The sequence below is a fragment of the Kogia breviceps genome, chromosome 4 (assembly GCF_026419965.1).
Source record: "Kogia breviceps isolate mKogBre1 chromosome 4, mKogBre1 haplotype 1, whole genome shotgun sequence".
NCBI lineage: Eukaryota > Metazoa > Chordata > Mammalia > Artiodactyla > Physeteridae > Kogia > Kogia breviceps.
Genome location: NC_081313.1, coordinates 87,735,249 through 87,759,969, shown reverse-complemented (window position 1 = coordinate 87,759,969; position 24,721 = coordinate 87,735,249). Strand labels below are relative to the sequence as shown.

At 38.4% G+C, this 24,721-nt stretch overlaps 1 protein-coding gene across 2 annotated transcripts in view; it reads left to right on the top strand.

Moving 5' to 3' along the window:
* Nucleotides 1-24,721, top strand: part of FBXL17 (F-box and leucine rich repeat protein 17) — a 489,758-nt gene that overhangs the window by 450,274 nt on the left and 14,763 nt on the right. For both annotated transcript variants that reach the window (XM_059063241.2, XM_067031421.1), the window contains exon 8: nucleotides 16,920-17,062. In XM_059063241.2, the coding sequence (XP_058919224.1) occupies nucleotides 16,920-17,062 (143 nt within the window). The remainder of the gene's footprint in view (nucleotides 1-16,919; nucleotides 17,063-24,721) is intronic.

Below are 24,721 nucleotides of genomic sequence, written 5' to 3'. Positions count from 1 at the left end.
AAATTTTATATTGCCAAGGATGAAAAGGAAATTCTAGAAGTTACCCAAGAAAGAAGACCGGATTCATGCTATAGATCAGAAATGAGTGGCTCCAAATCTCTTACAAGCCATATAGGTGATAATTATTTTGCAACCTATAAGTGTATCAAATCTCAACATATTATATACCTTAAATTTATACAGTGTTATAGGTCAGTTATATCTCAGTTAAGCTGAGAGGGGAAAAGGCAGTACGAGAAGCTAGAAGATAATGAAGCAATACCTTCAAAACTAAGGAGGAATGGTTTTCAATCTAGAATTCTATACACTGTTCAACTAGTAATTAATTGTGAAAATAAAATATTCCTTTAGACATTTAAGGGCTCAAATTTTATCTCCTGTTAGCACTTTAGAAGATGTGTTTCATCACAAAAGAGAATAAACTACAATAGGGGGAAGACATGGCATCCACAGGACGGCTGAAAAGGGAAATCTTAGGATGTCTGGGCACCTATCTGTAACAGTCTTCACCTCAGGAGGAGCAGGAGTTTGGAGGACTTCAGAAGGGAGGGCATAGACACAGGAGGGTGTGGTTGGGTAATGGAACTAATAAGTTAATTTATGTGTTTAAGCTTGTGGAAAAATATTGGTAGGAATTTGAACCATCTATAGGAACATTCAAAAAATAATGATGCAAATATAAACTCCAGATAAAAATTGAGGAATAAAGGTTGGTCGTAATATACTATTTGGCTCAGCAGTGAACATAAAAGAAAGGGACTTTCTTTTACTCATTTTTTATCCCCTTTGTCATTTTGCATGCAGTAATCATACAACAAATATTAGTCAAATTAACCTACAGTCCAACAATTCTGTATGTAGTCTGTTATTTCTCAACATTATTGACTCTCTTTAACTTCATAATTCTCAAACAAACACAAAAATCCTGGGGGATACTTTTGATTAACATGAAATAGGTATCCCCTATTCAGAAAGACACATCCAGCAATTTTTGATTAGAGCCATGAGTCTCCAAGTCCCTGAAGAGGTGAGAATGTTCAAGCAGAGTCCCAGTTTCACATGACAAAAATGTTGGGGAAGAGGTCACTAAAGGAGAAACCATGGTGATGAGCCATCTCTCTCATCTACCAGCTTGCTTTGGAATGGGCAGGACTGCCAGAAGTGAAGTGGATGAATCATGAGGGAGAGAAGCAGAAAGTTCCAAAATTCAACACAAAAATGACCCCAATAGTTTTGTTACTAGGAATTTGTAACACCTTGAACATAGAAACCTGAGAGGATAAAGGAAATAATAGACTTGTGGTGAAGATACCAGACATAAAGATTCCCAAGTAGTTGCTGCAAATGGCTCTAGCTCATGACTCGTCCCCATATTCCTCACATTCCCCACAGATAACCAATCCCAGTCAATCAAAGACGATTTTGAAAGGAACAGATCTATGCTTCTCATTTCATTTGAGCACATCATTTGCAAGGTGAGGGGTGGGATGGGGGAAGTTAGGCAAAGAGAACAAGAGTGAAACACATGGATTTTGTGTCTAAAGAGTTTTGTAGAAAAGTCAAAAGCATCTGACAGGTTCCAGGAGATTAAATCACTACAGAATAATCAAGACATATCCTGATAAAAGTATTGATCCTAAGAAATAAATCACATAACTTCTAGAAAAAGCAAGACGTGTATGAAGGGGGAGAAATCAGATTGTACTTAGCTTTCTCCACAGCAAAACTGAAGCACTTGTCTATAAAGCTCTGAAAGTAAAAATAAGTATGACCCCCGAAATTTAATACTTAGCCACGTTGTTCCTTAAACATAAGGGTAACAGTCTTTCTCAAACATTCAAGAACTTAGGGAATTATATGATGAATCTGTCTTTGAAAAAAAGCAAAACTACTTAAAGATGCTACCTAGCCACCCAAGAGATTAATTTAAAAAGAAATTAAAAACAGGGATAAAAAAACAATCATGGAAAAACTCATGGTATTTCACCCATTTAATATAGAACCAGAGCAAAACAGCCATGAGAATTGTGGCTAGAAAAGAAGATGGAAATGTTGAAACCTGATAATGTAAAAATAATAATATAGCTAACAAATATGAGTGGAGGAAGAAAAGCCTGACAGTTTTCTCATCTTTCCTAGAAGAGAGTCAATAGATTCTGTCTGAGATTAAAGTGTAGAATTTTTAAAATAGCTCAGAGTTCTTAAAAGTTTTCATGAAATTTTAAAATTAATTTATGTAAACTCTTTTAAGTGTTGCTATCTTTTATGGTGAAGAAATATTTAACTGAAGTTCTATGATTCTTTTAATTTCAATTCAGTTTCTTTATTTTCATTAAATTCAAGTAAAAATCAAATACTTTTTAAAGGCATGTATAATAATATATATTTCTGAAATTATTTTTATCTTTCTTTTGCTGTGTATATGCAGAAGATACTAGAAGAATGCTTACCAAAGTTAGTGATGCTATTTCTGGATAGTGGGATTTGGGATAATTTTTTTTTTTTTTTTTTTTTTTTTTTTTGCGGTATGCGGGCCTCTCACTGTTGTGGCCTCTCCCATTGCGGAGCACAGGCTCCGGACACGCAGGCCTAGCGGCCATGGCTCACGGGCTTAGTTGCTCCGCGGCATGTGGGATCTTCCCGGACCAGGGCACGAACCCGTGTCTCCTGCATCGGCAGGCGGATTCTCAACCACTGCGCCACCAGGGAAGCCCTGGGATAATTTTTAAGCTTTCTTGTACTTTCCTTTATTAATTTAACTTTTGTAATAAGTTGTGCCATTTTTACTCAATAGAGTCATTGTTTAAAAATCGTGGAACTGAATAAAGATATTTTCATTTGACGGCTAAAAAAGTGAATACACAAATGAGAACTTACTGTATAGCACAGGGAACTCTACTCAGTGCTCTGTGGTGACCTAAATGGGAAGGAAATCCAGAAAAGAGGGGATATATGTATACATATAGCTGATTCACTTTGCTGTACAGTAGAAACTAACACAATATTGTAAAGCAACTATACCCCCAATAAAAAATAAATAAAGTAAATTTTTAAAAAGTGAGTACAGGGGCTTCCCTGGTGGCGCAGTGGTTGAGAGTCTGCCTGCCGATGCAGGGGACATGGGTCCGTGCCCCGGTCCGGGAAGATCCCACATGCCGTGGAGCGGCTGGGCCCGTGAGCCATGGCCACTGAGCCTGCGCGTCCGGAGCCTGTGTTCCGCAACGGGAGAGGCCACAACAGTGAGAGGCCCGCGTACTGCAAAAAAAAAAAAAAAAAAAAAGTACAGATCTTTCAGTAACATCTACCAACAAAACAAATGGTTATTAACTGAGCCATATTTATATATTCTGCTGTTGTGACTCTTTCAGCTGAACACTGTTGAGAATCCTTTTGGGGTTTTCATATTATTGTAGAAAATAACTGAGCTATCCCGTGCATAGTCTTCTGTATCAGTTAAGATTCTTTGGTTGCAAGTAACAGAAACCAACAGAGGCTACTTTAAGTGAAAACAAAACCAAGAACAAAAGCACAGAAATTATTGGAAAAAAGTGGGGTAACTCCCAGAATCAAAAATAAAAACTAAGTAAGGTAGGCCTTGGGAAGGATAAGCACGTGGGATCTCTAAGTAGCTGGGACTAATGAGAGTCTCTTTAGGGAACTCCCCCAGAATGCATGGACTCCAGCTGTTTTTCTTCTTAAGTCATTCCAGGCAGAATTCAGATATCTGCTGGTGAGTGTACTTAGTCAAGTTTGGGGCACATGCCCACCTGCAGCCTGGAGAAGGGAGGGGACCTTTGATTACAGCTCCCAAACTGCCCCTATGAAAAGGAAAATTGAAGGTTTGTTACCAGAAAGTGGGAATGAATGGATGCTGGGCAGGTAAAAACTACCAATGCCCCCATCTCTGCCTCACTTTAAACTTGCAGTAAAGTAAGCTTCTCTCACTCAGTATGCCTCTAGAGGAATTAACTGATTTAGTTTCTTTATCAGATCTGTTCCTTCATTCCTTTCAAGGTAATTACAGGCTGCTTTTTCACTGTCTCATGACACTGATTATTAGCTAAAGCTAATTCATCAGCTAGATATAGGTGAAACACCTTTAGCTGTCTTTCAGGAAAAGCTTAGTAAATTATTTGTCATTCTCCAGCCCAAGAAATGTTCTCCCTGTAAGTAAAAGTTTATTAGATACCGTGAGAGGTCTCTGGGTTCAGCCATTTTCTGTCCTAGCTATAATTAGAAAGCTAGACAAATTATATCAACTCCTAGGGAAAAAAATCCACACACATACTCTTTTTAATAAATCCAATTTACTCTATTTGCTTGGTATTAACAACTGTTAATGTTATGTCCAAATTCCCTTCCTTCCTCCTGGAAAAAACTCTATCACTACAGCCAATACATACAAATGGATAGTTAATTACTCTGCACAGAGGGTTATGTGATTCATCACTGCATTGAGGAAGTGAATGTTGCCAATATTCAGCTTTTTCCAAACTACATAGTGTTATATGGTTTATGTTCCAATCAATGGTGGCAAAGCTCAAGAAAGAAATACTACCTAGATGTCAGGGACTCATTAAACTGATCAGTATGTAGTCCTTTGTCAGTGATTTCCAAACCTGGCTGTGTATCAAAATCACTTGGTGACATTTTTAAAAATGGAGAAGCAGGAAAAGATACAGCCTCCTGGTATCCACCTGCAAAGCCACTGAATCAGAATATTCTGGGTTGGGTCAGGGACAAAGTCAGGGCCTGAGGTTTGTACAGTTCGGTGTTTCTCTTTAAGAAAATGAATGCAAAACATCTTGCTTTAACCGATTTTACAAAAATATATGACCATGTGAATACATTTCTAGGACCAGGCCCTGGTAAAGGTGCATGTAAATGATGGACCCTGAAGCTTAACCTTCATTAGCTTCAGGGTAGGTCTACCCTGTGGGCTAGGGCCTAGGAATAAATGTTTGTTTGCATGTCTGCATCTGTGTCCGTGTGCACATGTGAGCGTGTGAACCTGTGTGCATGGTTCAAGCTCCCAGGTAAGAGGATCCAGGGCTGGGACTCTCTCTTCTCCCTCAAAAGCAAAAAGAATAGGAAAGTTTAGTGTTCTCTACATTTTAATCTAGTTCTGCAGTAAACTTTAAAATCTCAGATTGAGATACTTTGAATTTCGTATTTTTACTTACTTTGCCCTTCTTATGGCAGAAATGCCCATCAGCAAGAATTATTGCCAGTTTCTAAACTAGTCCATACACTGGACAACAGCCCCTGAGTTACAGCTGCTCTGGTTATAGTCAGGGAGGAATAACTGAGCTCAACTTTCTGTGTTTCGTTTTAGTTTACAAATAGCTTTTTGCTTTTTTCCTATGATTTTAGATATCTAATTTTGGCACCAGTAAGTGTGTTTGTTTGCCTTAAGGAGCTCTAAGTTGGAGTGAAATGGTATTATAGGAAATGTCAAGTTCTTCACCTTGGTAAAATTAAATGATGTGTCCAGTAGCACCTTTTTAAAAACTGGTTTTTAATCCTGTATAAAAGTAAAACTTGCCTTGTGTTAAACATTTTAGAATACATAAATATTTAAGGAAATATATGTTACTTATAATCTCCCCAAAGTTACCTACAGTCGTCACAATGTTTGACATACTAGAGCTACTCAATAAATATTTTTAGAATAAAAGAATAATATGAACTCTAGAGAATACACATAAAACCCCTTTCTGAGTTTTTTTCCTTAAGTGCCTGTAATTGTGATATCTAAGATGCCCTATTTAAATGAACATACCTTGAGTCCTAACAAGTAAAGTCCCTATGCTAGACAATGATGATATAAAGATGAATAAAGGTGGCCTTTGCTTCTCTCAGTGGAATTTATATCCAGTAGAAGAAGCCAATAAATCCCTACCAATACAAGGACACTTAGACACACAAGGACGCCAAGAGCAGCTATGTAAAATCCCACGTAGGAAATTTCTTTCAAATCTAAATGGCAAAAAGATTTCTTTTCTCTTGACATTCTTGACTGTTCTCTTTCTCTCATTCCACATCCACATCAGCAAATATTGTTGGGCCAATATTTAAATTCTATTCATAATTCAACTCCTCTCCATCTCTACTATGCTACCCTGGCCCAAGCCACTATCACTTCTTGTCTGGATAATTGCAATGGCCTCCTTATTGGTTTCGCTGCTTCTGTTCTTGCCTCTCCAATGTATTCCCACGTCATTTAGAGTGAGAGCCAATGTCATTAAATTGGCCTATAAGATGATTTTCTCCACCCCCTTTTCCATCAACTCCTTGATCTAAAATCTACTGCTTGCCATTTTGCTCCTTTGCTCACTCTAGAGCAAGTTAGCAACCTTCCCACCTCATGGACTTGGCACTAGGTTTTCTCTGCACAGAATGCTTTTCCCTCAGATACCAATATGGCTTGATCCCCTCCCCTTCAGATCTTTGTTCAAATGTTACTTTCTCTGTGAGGCCTTCTCCTTCCATCCTAATTAAAATTAGAGCACTCCTACCTCTGGTCCCTGCTTTATTTTTCTTCAAAGCATTATTACCATCCAAAATATTATATAGTATTATTTGTATTCATAATATGAGCTCCACGAGGGCAGGGATTTGATCTCTTTATCCCCAGCTCCTAAAACATTTCCTGGTGCATAGTAGGTGCTCAATTAGTATTTGTTGAAAGAAAGAAAAGATAATATATTCACTCGGCTGACATCCCCACATGTTCTTTCTTCCTTTGGTTTCTTTCCCTTCAGTATCAAGATACTTTTATAATGTTTACTGGGCAGCTCGACAACACATATGTTGTCACTAACCTTGGTATTTCTTAAGTGGTAGTCACTGAAATCGCATCCTACTTTTCTGCACACTGGGGCAGATAGATGTTTGTATCTGACGCCTGCTTGAAACTGATGCCCTGTCTTACAGTGGTGTGGAAAATTCAGTTCAGAAAGGTGGCCAAGGCAGATAGATGACAGAGACACTAATGTACTTTTCCATATCTATGAACCAACATATTTAAGCCCAGAATTCACTTCTCATAAAGTGAGGAAATCTAATATAATGTCAGGATTTTGAAAAGGACGCATAATTCTTTGATAAGTAATGTATGTATTTATGCAGGCTGGAATAAAAAAGAATCATTGAACCAGGGACTTTAGGTTCTCAGCTAATGTTAGAGTGGTAAGGCTTTTTTTCTTCCTCATCTCAAATTCTAAAATTTAATAAGGAGATTGTCAGGGGAACCTAACATTCCACTCAAAGGGTTGGTTACCACCAAATACAGCACCACTGAAATCCAGGGTAGTGGATCAGATTCCTGTTAAATGGAGGTTAGTTCTAAACGCACCCCTCGTTCATTACATTTTTGGATCTCACATATTCAGAAATAGTTTCTACTTACTCAATCAGATTTGTATCTTTCTGCATTAAACTAAAAATAATTAAGAAGGGATAAAGCAGGAAAAATAGTTATCCTTGCTCCTAATGTATCAAAAGACCTTAATTTTAAAACTTCCTTCACTTGAACTTTTACTTTTCCACCAACTTGTTTATCTCATAGGAAGGAAAGCAGACACAGCCTATAAATACTGCTTGCATTTCTGTTTCAAGATGTATAGGGCAGGAGAGCCTCTTCCCAGTAAGGTCAAGGGCCACAGCCAGCTTGCTCCCTTTGTAAGTCAGACAGTACTCGCATGTTGCTATTCTGAACTCAGTAAGCAGAGTTATGTAAAATAAATGCCCTATGTGCAGCATCTTGAAAATTCTAGCACAATTCAGAGTTTTGATTCTGTTATCCACCATTTCTGGACAATTTTCATACAGATTTATTTTTCACTTGATTTTTAGAGATTTAGACTTCCTAAGTAAAGCATACTCCACAGTCTGAAATTTCCAGAAGTAAATGAGCATTTGGAAAGTTATCTATAACCTTATTTTTTCCCTGAGTTTACTTTATTATTTTAAGAAACTTCAAGACTTTTCATGTCTCCAGAGGATAGACTAAGTTTATTTTACTGGTAGTTTCCTTCAAATTACATGGAAAATTATCTGTTGTCTAGAAAGCTAGTTCTCTGCTATAGTCTAATAATAGAAAAATTATCTATGTGCTTTTCCTCTTCATCAATTTAATTTAATAAATATCTACTGAGTACTTGCAAGGATAGAGGCACTAAACTAGGATTTTTTAAAAATGTATGATACCATGAAAAAATGCACAAAATCATTAGTGCTTAGGGAAATGAAAATTAAAACCTCCAATCAGGCACCACTTCATACCTACTAGAGTAGCTGTAATCAAAGAGACAGACATTACCAAGTATTGGTAAGGATGTGGTGTCACTGGAACTTTCATATGCTGCTGGTGGGAATGTAAGATTGTATAGCCACTTTGGAAAACATTTTGGCAGTTTCTTAGGAAGTTAAGCATAAATTTAACCATATGACCCAGAAATCCCACTCTTAGGTATTTACCCAAATGAAGTGAGAACATATATTCACACAAAGACATGTGTGCTAATGTTCATAGCAGTGTTATACCTAATAGCCAAAAAGTGGAAACAGCCCAAATGTCCATCTAGAGTAGAATGGAATACGTTTCAGCATTGAGAATGAACAAACCACCAGTACACATAGCAATGTAGATGAATCTCATTAACATGATGGACAGCTAAAAAACCAGAAACAAGTGTGTTGGGTGTTTGACTCTTTGTATGAAGTTCAAAAACAAGAATACTAATCTGTGTGATGGGAAGTCAAGATAGTGGTTATCCTTTTGAGGGAATAGTAGTGACTGGAGTTGGGGGTGAGGGTGCTTTAGGGGTTCTGTTCATGCTCTGTTTCTCAGTCCAGATACTGTTACACAGCTATGTTAACTTTGTCAAAATTCATCAACTTGTACCTTGAGGATTTGTGTAATTTTCTACATGTATGTTATACTTCCAAAAAATATATTAAAACTATAAAAAATGAGTGATAGTTGATTTTCAGAGATTCAGGGGTCCTCGTAAAACACTCTCCATGTTTACTGCTTCAAAGATTTTACAGTCTTGGGGAAGATGGGCATGTTGATAAATAATTCTAATGTGAAACAAACTCTGATAAGTACAGCATTAGAAATATAAGTAAGTGCAGTGAAATAAAGAAAAATATTTACAAAAAAGGACAACTTGGAAAAATATAGGGTGTAGTCACTGTTGGGCTTGCTACATAATAATGGGAGGAACAGAATAATGTTTAAAAGTGGAATTAAGGCTATAAATTAGAAATAAAGGGATTAAGAGCATTGGATTATGTACAAGAAGTCATAACTGTTTGAGAGGCAAAGTTGTTTTAAAATATCAGAACACATAAGTTATTTATATCCTTAAAAATGAGTTCTTTTGTTTTTAGTTGACTGACTTTGCTGGAGTTGTAGGTTACTCTGTTCCAGTGGTTCTCAGCCTTGACTTCACATTTGGATCACAGGAGCTTTTATAGCTTCTCCTGAATCAGAATCTCCAGGGGTGGGACTCGGGCATCTGTACTTTTTTTAGGCACCTGTGATTCTCCTGAGCTGCCAGGGTTAGGAGCCACTGCTGTAGTCCCTGTGGGGTAGAGGGAGCCTTTGCAGGGACCGTGACGCAACAGCAAGTGTCTCTGAAAGCGCCGTTCCTTTGTTTTGGGGGCTTCTGTGGCTTCCACAAAGAAGAGCACTTTTCATATTTATCTCTCTGTATCCGTGCCAAGAAATTTCTTTGCAAATGGCTTTTATCCAAGTATTACATGAAAGATGTTAATCCTACTGTTAAATTTTAACCCTGATTCTTTCATGCACTAGGGCATTTCTTCTGATTTTATTACAGGTACATAGATCTACAGCAGATGATAGAACTGGAAAGGACAAAATGGCACATGCAGGTCACTTGTTGGTGCACTCATAGGACTAATCTTTCTCCTATGAGGAAAAAATGTATTTTTAGTCCTAACATTTATATAACAGATCTTACAGTGTAAAAATAATACCTGCTTTCACTTAGAAAATTTTAGTCCTCTACTTAGTTCATTCACTTGGTATCTCTTATTAACTTATCCATGTTTTTTTCTCTTTGCTTTCAAGCAATTTTAGAATTACAGAAAAGTTGCAAAAATAGTAGAGAGTTCATGTATACTTTTCATCCAGCTACCTCTAATGTTGATGACATATAACCACAGTACAATTATCAAACTAGGAAATTAACTTGAAACAACAAGATTAACTAAGTTACAAATCTTACTTGAATTTCACCAGGTTTTTCCCTAATTTCCTTGTCTGGTCCAGGATTCAATCCAGGATCCTGCATTGTATTTAGTTGTCATGTCTCCTCAGCCTCCTCTAATCTGTGACAGTTCCTCATTCTTTTCTTACACTCCATTATCTTGACTCTTTTGATGAGTACTGGTGAATTATATATAGAATGTTTCTCACTTTGGGTTTGTGTGATGTTTTCTTATGAGTAGATTGAAATTATTCATTTTGGTGAGAGTAATGCAGAAGTGATCAGACGATACATTAAATCTCTATATGTTATTACTGGTGATGTTAACCTTGATCATTTGGGTAAGGTGGTGTCTGCTGGGTCTCTCCACTATAAAGTTACAATTTTCGATAGTTGATAAATATCTTTGGCACTATGCCAATATTCTGTTTCACCTCAAACTTTCACTCACTGATTTTAGCACCCATTGGTGGATCTTTCCTGCAATAATTATTACTCTAGTCTTTGCCTGATAACGTTTTTTTTTTTTAAATTTCCCTCATTCCGTATACATTTATTAATTGGAATTCTTCTGTAAGGTGCCCTTCCTTGGCAATTTATTTATTTATATCAGTATGAATCTGTGAATGCTTATTCAGTTTTCTGAATTATAATCCAGTACTATCATTAGTTATTTTGCTGCTCTAATTGTTCCAACTGTGGCCATTGGCAGCTCTTTCTGATTGGATCCTCTGTCTTTTTGATGTACCCTCACTCTTTTTTAAGCACTTCTTTTTTCTATGATAACAAGATATCCCAGAATCATTGTCTATTTTCCCGGCCCCAGTTCTGGAATCAACCATTTTTCTAAGAAGCCTTGATTCCTTTTATTCACTTTATTGGAGAATGATACTTAAAAACTAAGATCTGGGTGCTAGTAGATCATTGCTACTGGGGTATCCTTGCTCCTGCTTGCTCTCAGCAGAAAGAGCTAGGAAATGTATGTATGTATAGTAAGCCATGCATGCATGCACATACATCATATTTATTATTTCTACATGTATTTATCTGTAATGTGTGTATAAAATACCATGAGTTCATTCTAATATCTCTGATTCCAGTTCAATACCACAAGGTTCATTATAAGCTCCCCCCTTTTCTTATTTGTAACTTCTTTCCCTAACAGTGAAGACTGGCTGTCATTATTTATAATCCTAGATTATGCGTAAAGTAGTTACTGAATTGCTAACTCACACCCCTGTGAGAAATAGATTTCCTAACTATAGTGCAGTATTTGCTGACAGTTCTTTTTGGTTTTCACTTTACGATATCCAGTCGAAATCGTGTTTTCCGAAGCCACTTAATTCTTAATTCCCATCCCCTTTGGTGTGGTTATATTATTTGTTGGGGCCATGTTGTTCATATGTAACACAGTTAGGTTCATTTGTTACTGTTGGTATTCCACTTCGGGTTCCCCATCCTGGCTGATTTTCATTATTTATTTTGGGAAGTATGTAAAGCATTACTATGGCTCAGAGAGTCAAAGCTATAGCCAAAGAGAGAGTCTAAGAAGTGTTTGTCCCCCTCACTCCCCGCCCCCACATTCCATGCCCCCTTCTTTTCTCCCCTTTCCCAGCAACCCCCTATAGTTAAACAGTCTCTGTAGTTTCTGGTGTGTCTTTCCCATATTCTTTTTTCACAAGTGAGCAGATTCATGCTTTTGTTTTTGTTTGTTTTTTTAATTGCATTGTCTTTTGGATGGTGGTAAGCACATCGTGTAAACTCTTTTTTGCCCTTTGGTTTTTTCACTGATTGATTTGGAAGTTCCTAGTGATCTTCCCCCATTATTTTTTTTTTTAAAAGCTGCATAGTGTTCAACTGTGAGGATGTAGCATAGTTTATTTAACCACTCTCCTATGTATGGGCATTAGGGGCTGTTTCCAGTATTTTGCAATTACAATCAACGCTTTAATGAATAAACTTGTATATGTGTAATTTTGTATAATTAGAAGTATATTTTCAGGATAGATTCCTAGAAATGGAGTTTCTTCGTCAAAATTAACTACGTATATGCTCGTGTCTTTCAGTCACTCTGTATGCCTATGGAAACATCTTTTAGTGAGTTAATGTATATCCTTGATCATCATATGTTTCTTAATTACAGCTTTGAATTTGTGTAACTTTTTAAAATTTAACTTTATTAGTTACACTTAGCACATTTAAAAGTGCATTAAAATTGCATTGGGATAAGGAATTAGTCTTGCATAATTTATCCCTTTTCAAGGCTTAATAAATACCATTATAATGTGTCAACAGCCCCTAGTGAAGGTAGTAATCATATATTCCATTTACAGCCCTATCATCCCAGGTGCAGTCTGTAAGTTCGTGATCACCAATGGAGAGCAGGCAATTCAAGAACTCTAGCAGTGACATAATGACTAAGTATTTATATAATGGTCCCATTTGCCCAGAGCTTCTTATTTTTCAAAACTCTTTCAAGTCTTTTCATTTTAAATCAACTGCACCACTGTAGAATGGCATGGGAAACTATCAAATAAATCGATATTTTATTTATGTAGTACATTTATGTAGTGCAAAGTCCCTTACTTGTATTATCTCATTTGAACCTCAGACCAACCCTGTGAAGTAGACAGGACATAGAGTCAGCATCCCTGTTGTGCAGGTGAGGAAGCTGAGACTCAGGAAAGTTAAATGTCATCCTGAGGTCAATATCTACTAAGTAGTGAGGCCGGAAATGAATTTGGGACTCTACCACATCTAGCTCATGAAAAACAATTAAAAAAAATATATCCAAAGGTAGGATATATTCACAGAGAGGTAAATTACTCAGTATATATTTCGGGATTTAAAGATACTCTTGGACCCTGTTTTATAGTCACAGGGTAAATACTTGGCTACCTATGAGCAGTAGTGTTTAAATTTTGAATGGAGGTAAAGGGAAATACATTCTGAACATACACAGGCTCATCTACCACCCTGGATGCTGCTGCTGCGAAAGAATGAGCCCTGGCTTTGGAGCCAAACTATCTCCATTTGCACCCTGGTTTTGCCACTTAATAGGCATGGGACCTTAGTGAGGTATTTAACCTTAGTTTTCTTACCTCTACCATGGGTATTGTTTTTGCAAGTGCTGTTGGAGGGATTAAAAGTAACTTCACCAGGAAGACTCTCCCTGGTGCCATCTAAATGTCATTCTTACAATGATCATTCCATTTCCTTCAAAAAATCTGTTACAATTTAGAATTATATATACTTTTGTGTCCACTTCACATCTCTCTCTCCTTCTAGAATACGGGCTTCATGACATCAAGGACTCTGCTTATTTTTGCTACTCCTTGTATGTCTTATGCCAACCCCAGTGCTACTAATCATGGAATGAATATTTCTGGAATAAATCTGCCACTTCCTTATACTTGTTTTTATTTCAGCCGCATTCAGCCACACGGAATGACCTGCAGTTCCCCAGTCCTTTCACATCTCTCTGCCCTTACATATACTATTTCCTTAGCCCGACATAGTAGCCCTCACGCATTTGTTTTTCTGGAGAATCCTTACTCATCCCTCAAGACCCAGCTTAACTCTTCCATGAGGGCTCCCGTGATCTCTCTCCTCCCCTGAAGTGTGAGGGGCTCGCATGCCCCTTGGCATGCCTCCATAATAGACCTAACCACATTATAGTCATTGGCGTGTTCAACTAATATTTTTAAGAACTGATGCTGTACCAGGTGTACGCTAGATGCTGGGGATACAACAGTGAATAGGAAATCCGTCATTCTAATGGGAGAAGTGAGCTGCAAAAAAAGTACATAACTGAACAAATAAATAGTAACTTTTCCAATATCAGAAAATGACAGGGCGATCGGTTCGACCTTTGACTCAAGATCTGAAAAGTGAGAAGTTAGGGATGGGGAGAGATGGGGGATGAGCATTGTGTTGTAACTGTTTACTTGGTTGTTCCTCATTTCCACCCAACCCTCCCCCCCGACATTCCCACTGAACTGACCTCTGAGCTCTTTCTGTGAACCTTTCTGTCCCTATGACAGAGCACAGGCCATGTGTGTCACACCACAGTTCCATACGCTGGCAGTGCAGCATGTTGGAATTGCCAGGTGCCTGGGCCCATGGTTCTGAACTAGTAGATCTGATGTGCAGCCAGGACTGAGACCTGGCTCTCAGCTTACTATCTACTCCCCACTTACTATCTTGTGATACAGGGAAAGGTGTTCCATCATTCTGTGACTCAGTTTCCTGATCTTTAAAATGGAACTACCAATAAGACTTTGTAAGGTTGCTGTGAGGATTAAATGAGATAATGCATCTAAAATTCTTAGCCCAATGCCTAGCACATGGATAGTCAATACGTATTGGAGAAAAATGCTCTAGAGTGAGTGCTCGTGAGGTGTTTGTTGAGTAAATGAATGAGTTAAGGAAAAATAAAATTTAATTCTTACTTCAGTAAATAGAACTATGGCAAAACAAAAACTGAATACCTTGATTTATCTTCAGTTTTCTTATTTACTGTTTGTTTTAATTTGGACAAGAAAGAGAAAAAAAAGGAAAATACCAAACACCCGTGATTTTAGCATCTGGAATTAGTAGCTGTTAACTCTTCATTTGCTTATCAAGCAGCCTCTGGAAACTCCGCAGATCACTTGATTTACTGATTTCTGGATAGTGCAGGGCTTTCACATTCTAGTCTCAAACCTCAGTAAAAATACGCTATCCAGTAATGTGAGGTCATCCTGCATCTTGTGCTCCATCTTTTGAAATCACAGTTTGAACACTGTATTGAAAGGAATTTCTTTTTGCACCTTCTACTTTGATCATACAAGATCCTCAAGATATCATAACCAATGAAATTTATGACAATATCAGAGATAACAATAGTTTCTTAGGTCAGGAACACCGATGGGATTAACCTGGGATATTGCTTATACAACATGAAAATATCACTCAGACCATTCAGCAAACCTTTGCGGATTTCCCCTGCCCCGCCCCACCTCCTTGAAAAACTAAATGCCAAAATAGCATGTGCACAGATGAGAACATCAACAAATTGATAACATGAGGAACTTCCAGGAATTTTTTTTCTTCCTTTATAGCATTTTTACTGGAAAACACTGGGATCATGATTATTGTTTTTATAAACTTTAAATATCTGGCTACTTAGGAGTGCGTCAATACTTGAATGCATGGGCATGAGTTTTCTAATTTAAAAATAATTACTTAGGTAATTAGCAAAGAGATTTTGCCAGGTGTTTTTTTTCTGCGAGCTATAAGTAAGTCAGAAAGAGAAAAACAAATATCATATATTAAAGCATATATGTGGAATCCAGAAAAATGGTACAAATGAACCAGCTTGCAAGGCAGAAATAGAGACACAGATGTAGAGAACAAACGTATGGACACCAAGGGGGGAAAGCAGGGGTGGAGGTGGGATGGGGTGGTGGGATGAACTGGGAGATTGGGATTGACATATATACACTGATATGTATAAAACAGATAAGTACTAAGAACCTGCTGTACAAAAAAAATTAAAGTGAAAAAAGAGTTAATGTTTATTTACATGAGTAATTCACTCTGCTCTTATCAATCTAATCAATTGGAAAATATCATCTGCTTTTAATGTCACAGAAATAAACTCATCCTATCTTAGAATGAGGAAATAATTAGCAAACAATTTATTATTCCTTTTTAACATTTTTGGCATTGTTTTCATTTACAAACCAATGCACCGTAAACTTTTTCTGGCTGGAGGTATTGAAATCTGTTTTCCTGTGCTGCAGAGGTATAAGTGTGCACGTCTATTTAATCAGAAGTCTGTAGCAGAGAGCCAAATTCACCGACTGGTTGCTCTGACAGGGAGATGGGTTATGGAGCTTTGCAGTGATAAGTAGTACACATCATAGATTATGGGCTAAGCGTCTGCACGTCAGTAGTGGTACAGTGCTAAACAGTCAAGAAGACTAGAGATAATGTCATAATGTTCAGATGACAGGCTTCATTTCATATGTTAATAGAAGGGAGACTTTTGATATGGTGAGGAAATTCCCCATAACAAATGCATTCCCTTTATTGTGCTCTAGCATAGCACCAGTTAAATTCAACTCTATGTATAATGTACGTTTAATTCCTAGCAGTCCCAAGAAGGACTAATGTGAAAAATGTTATATACTCTTACATTTTACAGATCATGAACAGATGGAAAACAAAAAGCCAATTGGTAAAGAAATTCATATGCAGTATAACACACCTCAAAATGGTGTTTACATGGGTTTTTCTTTTTTAAAAGTATTAAAGTTATCTTGGGTAAAATTTAATTACTGCTTAGGGTTTTCTGTAACAATATATGTGTAATTCACTTTAATTTATGCCTTCTGCAGATACGAATGTTTGGAAGTACAGATAACCTTGTAATGAGTAAAACTGATAAAATGTTGTGTTCCAATGAAAGGGAAATTATGGAATGATTATTCACTTTGTGAAAGGGTTTGTCATAGGGCAAGCTTTCCTAAAGCATTTTAAATTGAATTTCGTTTACAAAACATTCATTTACACACAACATTTCAGGAACAAATTTAGTGAGGAAATGAGAGAAATAGTTATAATGAGATAGAGATCCCTTACCCTGCTAACATTTATGCTTGCTTTCTTCCCCTTTGTCCCTCCCTGCAGCACTGATAGCCATTGGGCGATACAGCATGACAATAGAGACTGTGGATGTTGGATGGTGTAAAGAAATTACAGACCAAGGAGCCACACTGATTGCACAGAGCAGCAAGTCTCTAAGATATTTGGGGCTGATGAGATGCGATAAAGTAAGAGTTGCCTATCAAGTTTCTTTTCTACATATCACTGTAGTTAATAGCTTGATATTATATTCTTCCTCTCTCCCTATATATATATGTTTGTATACGCACACGTGCATATACCATTACACTGTAAGTTGCCCGGTTTTCTAAACTTAATCTGAGATTATTTTTGAATTTCTCTGTTTAAAAATGAATTTCGTGCTTATGCAGAAAGAAAAAACAATCATACACATGCTCAGCTTAGATTTTGGCTTCCTATCCATAAGTCTATGGACCACAATTAAAAATGTTTGCATGGCACACTGCAATGTGCACGGTCTAACAGTAAAATTTTGTTCTGGGTTCCAAGTTTCCTACAACAGTAAGATGGAAAGCACAGTGCCAAATTGTTTTGTCGCAATCTGAAGTGTGCGATTTCAGTGCCCAACATCTATGTATTCTGGCCATATGGGGGCAAAAAAGGGCCAGTGAGGGAATGTTATGTGGGAATTTGCCTCTCTCCACTTTTCAGGCACCTCTTCTCACACATGATGAGAAACGGTCCCAGAGGCCCCATGGAAGGTCAGTGGAGCTGGCCAGAGATGTGAGCATGAGTTTGAGAAATTGTGCTGCATTTACTAAAGATGATCAAAACCTGAATTGATAACCAGGCATTAGAGAGGTGCCTCCCCCTTTGTCACTTTTATGTTTTCCCCTATAACAAGTCTAGGAAGTAATCATTTGTATTGTGAAGGAGAGAAAATAGAGGCTCAGAAAGACCAGGCACTGGCCCAAGGCCACTCCTCCAAGACTTTACCCCAGATCTTCAAGTCTGTGTCCAGTGCCTGTGGCAAACCCTGAGGGCTATCTCCAGGCAAGGGGATACTTCCTTGGAAAAGACCCACCTCAGATACTTGCTCCGAAAGTGCTGGCATCATGTAATGATTTACACATGTGTGCTACTTTTACAATTGGTGATTAGGGACAAATCTAGCAAATCCAGCAAATGAGAGTGAAACTAAATATGGATGCCTCTCAAAGGACATGCATTTTCTAAATGTAGCAAATCTGGGGGCAAATAAGAAGAATGGCCCAAGATGTTTGTCATTTTTGTTAATTGACCTAGTTCTTTTCTCCATATGCTTTACAATCCCAACTTATACTAGACCTTTGCCAGTTAGTTATGTTTAGAGAGATTTTATTATATATTCTAAGTCCAGCCTAGAAAGCTGACTGACTTTGTTACTAAGCAACAGCGGAGACCCAGGGGTTGCAAGTCTCCATCAGATTTCACTGCTAACTAACCTAACACTGCTACTAACCCTGTCACTTTAAAATGACTTCTTTTAAAACAGATAAAAGGGTCCACAGTAGGCAGAGTGTTCTAGAAACACTAAACAGTGACAGCAGAGCTTCTCAGCGTCACCAGAAGGAATTGCTACATGAGAACTACCTAAGCAAGGATGCCAAAATATATGCATTCAAAATGTATCTTTTGTTTTTTTGCGGTATGCGGGCCTCTCACTGTTGTGGCCTCTCCCGTTGCGGAGCACAGGCTCCGGACACGCAGGCTCAGCGGCCATGGCTCACGGGCCCAGCCACTCCGCGGCATGTGGGATCTTCCTGGACCGGGGCACGAACCCGTGTCCCCTGCATCGGCAGGCGGACTCTCAACCACTGCGCCACCAGGGAAGCCCCAGAAGGCAGTTTTGATGAGTGATATTCCTGAGGGTTTTAGCCCTTTCCTCAGGTGGCCTCTGAATCCTTTCTCCAACCAGCCTGCTGCTCTCGCACCCAGCCATCCGACCACAGCCTGCTGCAGCATGGCCCAGCCCTGCCGTCTGGCATCCTCAGACTTAAGGCAGCTCAGGACCAAACACGGGAAGTTCTGTGAGGACAGAAGAAGTTTCCAAACCACACACAAAGTGCATGTAAAGCCTTGCACTTAAAAGCCTGCGGGTTGATTTAGTTGGTTGGAGATCTAGAGTGAGTAACTATTCTGTCTTTGACATTTGTATTACACTGTCCATCTCCACATTTTAAAGTTATCAAGATTCAAAGGAAGATATGAGTAGCAAAGAAAAGAAGTTAGTAGCTGAGGATATGGACTCTGGAGCCAGAGTTCAGGTTCAGATCTGGGCTCTGCACTTAGTGTCATCTTGGGCAGTTATTTAACCTCTCTGTTTCGTCATTTACTATGAGGATGATAATTGTGGAAATGCCACGAGCATTCAAATGAGTGAGCATATATCAAGCCCTTAGAGTAAAGCATGTTATATATAAAATGCTCAGTGTTAATGATTATTCTTATCATCATCATTATATTAACCTGTGTTTTGATATTTGAATTTCCAAATGAGAAAAAAACTGTATTGCCTGCCATTTTGAAAGGAAATTTTAAAAAAGAAGAAAGAAATTAACTCAGATTAAAGAAGATGTTGCCCTTTTACTTTTTTCTCACTTAAATTTAAGATTATTATCTTCTACATAAATATGTCAATAATTACATTTTCAACACACTTTACGAAGGAAAACTAATGCCTCTGTGGGACAGTGTATTTGGAATCAACTTACTCATCCAGGCATAATGCTGAAGAAAGATTTGCAGTGGGAGAAAAGGGTGAGTTGAAGATAAAACAATTCAAATAGGTAAGGAAACAAAAAGAAAGTATTAAGGAGAATAATGGAGGTGTGGCTCCCTGGTGGTCTAGTGACTAGGATAAGAAAAATAATGGAGAAAGAATAGAAGAACAGAAACAGGAAACAGTGAAATTACGATTAGGATACAGAGACAAAGAGCCACTGTCTGTCTCAACGTGATCATCTGTGCCAACAAAGAATTAAAGAACAAAATTAATTTGGACCTATTAGTCTTCTCCTTGTACCTTAACCTAATCTGCTAACCACTAAAAACTTGTTCATTTGAGTTCTCTTTCCCCTCTGCACACCAACTGGAGCTAAAGGAGGGGGTAAGAGACCTCACTGGTTTCCACAACTAGCCCCCTTGTCAGGCATGTTGCAAGTCGTATCCCTGTGTTGGAGAGAGATGGGGTTTGTGATATCTGTGTGTCCCAGGGTTTGTGTCCTGCAATTCTGGGGTTCTCAGAAATATTGAAGGCGAATTATATTTTCTTTCATTTGGGGCCACTTATATCTGATTTGGAAGCTATACCAAACATCTGCTTTTTTCCTCATTTGAGCTTCTGAAGAATTAAGTAACAAAATGCATGGTATTTGTTGTAGAAAAAAAAGTGTTTTTTCTTTTTCTCCCTTTTTCATTGGGTAGACAAAGAACAGATAAGAAACATTAAATGTATTCTTTGCAGATGAAAGCAACATGTATTTAGATTATCAGTCAGTGTCTAAGCTAAACAGCAGTAAATTTGGCTGCAACATTGGTGACTCCTAGGAAGTAGTCCTCCAGCCGTTAGACAAATTCAGTGTTCCCCGCGCGCTTGTAAAATTAGGAAACGCATTAAGAAACCCCTGTTTGAGTAGCTTTTCCAATTGCTGGATGGATAAGCACGTTAGAGGCATTACTTTCGGTTTTGAAGCCGACGCCACTTAATCTCCTAAACTTTAGTGCATTGTAAGAACCCAGAGAAGAAAACGCTGTGTGAGACGGCTTTGATGAATTGGGGTGAACTTATATTCTTAAAGACTGTTCAAAGGCTTACTTGACCTTGGGAATTAGAGTTGACCCGAAATCACCTATCAACTTAACACGCATTTATTTGGTGATTTAGTTAAAAGTACTTGTATAACCAACGGGACTGTCTAATGAGAGCAGTATGTTTTTTCTGCTTTCCACAATTACAGACAGTCAGTGGCTTTGGTCATAGAAATCATTTTCACAACTTCAGTGAATTCTAGATTCTATACAGATCTGTTTCTTCTACTAATATGATATTTTTCTCACTTCTTACATGGCAGTTTGGATGGAGAACAAAACTAAAAAGGACAAACAGAAAAAAAATTCCTGGGAAAGCTGTAGGGCAAATGGAAATACAATGTTCAATGTTAATGAAAAATGTTTGGGGTAACAAGGTTGATGAAAAGGGAGGGAGCCCAGTGGCATGGTATTGGCTGAGAAACCAGACCTCACCAGAGGCAGCCTGGCTGGCTTGGGAAACCTCAGTGATAAAATGTGGTGGAAACCTCTGCAGCGAGTGTTAATACAGAAGTTTGGAGACAGAGGGCCTGAATTATGAGCAGCAAATAGCATCATAAATGTAACAATTCTCAAATGCCAAATGCTTGTGAAAAGCAGTTGGATGAAGAAATGCTGGAGCTTTTAAAAGCTCCCTTTCACTTTCTACTTTTTTTTTTAACTTCATGCAGAACTAATTTTATACACTGTTCATTTGATTTGAAAATGCCAGCGTCTGGGGTATCATCAAAGAGCGTTATTGAGGGAGCCACTCTTGGCAAAGCATTTTGCTTAAAACGCTTATTAGTTCTTATGTTTCTGCGGAGTTGTCAATAGGAGGGAGAAAGGGTACCTCAATTTACCTAACTGCGTTCCTCTGCCTTTGCCCAGAGCAGGTAGCAGTCCTTCTGCTGGGAAGCTACCTCTCCTTGGCCTGTAGAGGCGCCAGGAGGGCCGTGGGGGACACATTTTTAAGGAATAGACATAAATAGATTTTGAAAGGTCCACCCCAATGTCTTATGACCAAAGCCTCTTGGAATTTCTTTGATTTCTAGTTGACATAAATTAGAATTACACAGGCGTGAAGAGTCCACCCAGAAAAGATCAGAGAGGCTGCTGGGGGAGGAGAGCACCTCTGTGTGATCCTATTGATTATCCAGCTGCCTTCAGGCCAGCGACCTCTGTGGAGGCTGACTATTATTGATCCACACCATGGAAATAATCAAATTAATTCATTTCTCATCAAACTGCCACTGCCAAGACCTTTCTCCTCACCTGGCCTAATTCCTGAAGTAGTTAGTGGAGGAATGAAACAGATGATTTTTTTTTCATAAAAAAAGATTTCTTCAGGTCATAAGAAATCCTTGTTTTTGCATAGAGTTCCTCATTGAAATGGTAAAGAGATTGAATGAAATCAAAGAGAAGTTAATACAGAGAGCAAGTAATAGCAACCAGTCAGCTCTTTAAAGCCAGGAATCTGCTTTGCAACCTTGAAATCTCAAGGGCCAAGTTTTATGTGCCCATTTTGATGTAAAAATATTCAGGAAGAATTGACCACTGCATTTTTCAGGAAGTAATTATGGTAAGAGAAAGCCTCAACAACATAAAGATTTCTGTGGGGAAAATGGAGTTTTTTATCAGCTTGTTTAGGAATCATGAGCAGGAAAGCCCTACGGGAAAATAATATAGGACTCTGTAACTAATATACAGAACTAACTGGAAAAATCAGTTTAAGGGAAAAATAATTTGTGGGGCATTGTGTCCAGGACTGTTTGGGTAGCAATTCAGCCATGAAACAAAGTGTGTACCTGCAGGGACTCCCCACTCCCTACAATGTATCCACAGCTGTTTCCAGATTGCCCATGGCCAAAACTGAATATTGCAAAGTATGCCTTATCAAAGAAAATAAAGTGAAAAAAAACAAAACAAAACTTTCTCTCCTAATAAGACAGGAGTGGTCTGACTGTATCAGATCGTGCAGTCCTATAGATCGTGGGAGACATAACCATTACCCGAACAGCCCGCAACGCCATGCGCGGCTGAGAGAAAGGGGAGATGAAAAATGGGGAGAGAGTATGGCTGGGGCTCTGAAATCTGCACTTAAGTCCTTCACTTGAAGTATCAGCATCTTGTTCCTTTTGCTGATAAAACAGTTTCTTCCAGTGATTTCCACACAGGAATACTTTAAAACACATTTTTACAACCCTCTCCTGATTATTGCTGGTAATTGAAACAGGGAAAAACACATCAGCTGAAATTCAGAGGTTATCTCTCAACCTCATTTTAGCCAAGTTCCCATCACTTCTTCTTCCAGCCCTCCTCACCTAAACTTCTACGAAGTGGTTACTGAAAGGCCTTTCCTGTATTTAAGTAATAAAGCAAGAGACACTGGTGTGGAGCTTTATGACAGAGGTTAAATTGGTGAGCACTACTGTCAAACCACTAGGTTTTCAAATTCTACATCCTTCACTTTACTATCTGTGGGACTTTGGACAACTTAATCTCTAAAAGCCTGTGTTACCATCTGAAAAATGGGGGTAGTATTTACCCCAGGGAGTTGTTATGAGATTATATGAGATATTGCAATAAAGCACTTAGCCTAATGTCATGTACTCTGTAAGCACTCAGTAAATGTCAACTATTATAATTATTATCATTATTATTTATTCATATGTACATGGCTGCTCTGGAATCCTATCTGATACTTAACCATGATATGAACTGCCTAGTTCATATATGCTAGCCATGAATATAAATTCACACGCTAAGATCTTCCAAAGAAAACTAGCCCCCTGAGACTTAGACAACAATTCTTAAAAAAAAAAAAAATCCATTTTGTTTTAATAGTTAGGACCCATTAAATTACAGTCAAACTTATAGAGGAAGAAGAAACTTAGAGACCAGCAGGGCTCTGTGAACAGAGAGAGTAAGTAAAAGTAAGACTCGGCAAGTCTGACTGCCAGTCAGTTCCAGCCTAGTTTGTTTCTTCAAGAAAAATGGCACCTCCCTGGAACCTTTTAAGGGAGTGTGCAAGTAGTTGCTTATGTTTTGCTCACTTCTGTTACAGAGTGGATGTATAGTGAAATTGTTTTTGTTTTTTTTTAAAAAAGGAGGCAGGAGGGGCCTACTGCTCCCCAAATGCTGTGGAGTGAATAGAAAGTTATGTTGGACTTTGCCTGAAGGCCCACGGGAGCATCATTGCTTTGCAGTAAATAATCTCCTTGGAACTTTGATTTGGCTTAAGTAATTATAAGAAAGAATTAGGTTGCAGGATCATATTATTTTTCTAATTTAGGAATAGAAAAGGTAACAGCAGTTTCTTAATGGAGCTCAGATTAGATCCCAGAACTCCGAAGCACCTGACTTCACAAAGTAGAAACAAGGACGGCCTGCTGAGGCTCAGGAGTCTGGGGGACTGTGGCTCCGTGGAAAGGAATGGGCCTGCCCGCCCCCGAGGCGCAGCCACTCAGCAGCAGGTTACTGGGGCCTGCCGTGCTGGGTCTAGTGAAAACTTTGTTTGGCAAGTAGTTTTTCAAGAGAAAACCTAAGCTTCCTTCCCCAGCGTCCAATTTTTGTTATATATTTTATCCATTTATTCAAGAAATATCTACTGAGCTCCTTACTGTGTTCCAGTAACTGTAATAGGAGACAGGTCAGAAAAAAACAGTGAATGAGATAGAGTTCCTACCCCATGGAGCCTGCAGCCTGCTGGGGAAGACAGACAAGTAAATGGGTAGTTACCATGCTATCAGACTGCAAATTAAATTTCAAAAGCGGCACCCGCGATTCTGTTTCTTCTACCTGAAGAACTTCACTTTGGTCCCACCTGGCTTTCAGCTATGGTCCTCTACAGTTTTATCTTTCTGGCACTCTACCGTTCACTTCCTGAGAAGGATTAACTATGAACAGTTGTCCTTACTTTTCACCACTCCATATACTCTCTTTCTGTTCTGCAAGGTCACCAGTGACTTCTGTGTCACCAAATCCAGTTTCCATTTCTCTGACCACAACTTGCTCCATCTCTGAGCAGCTGCATC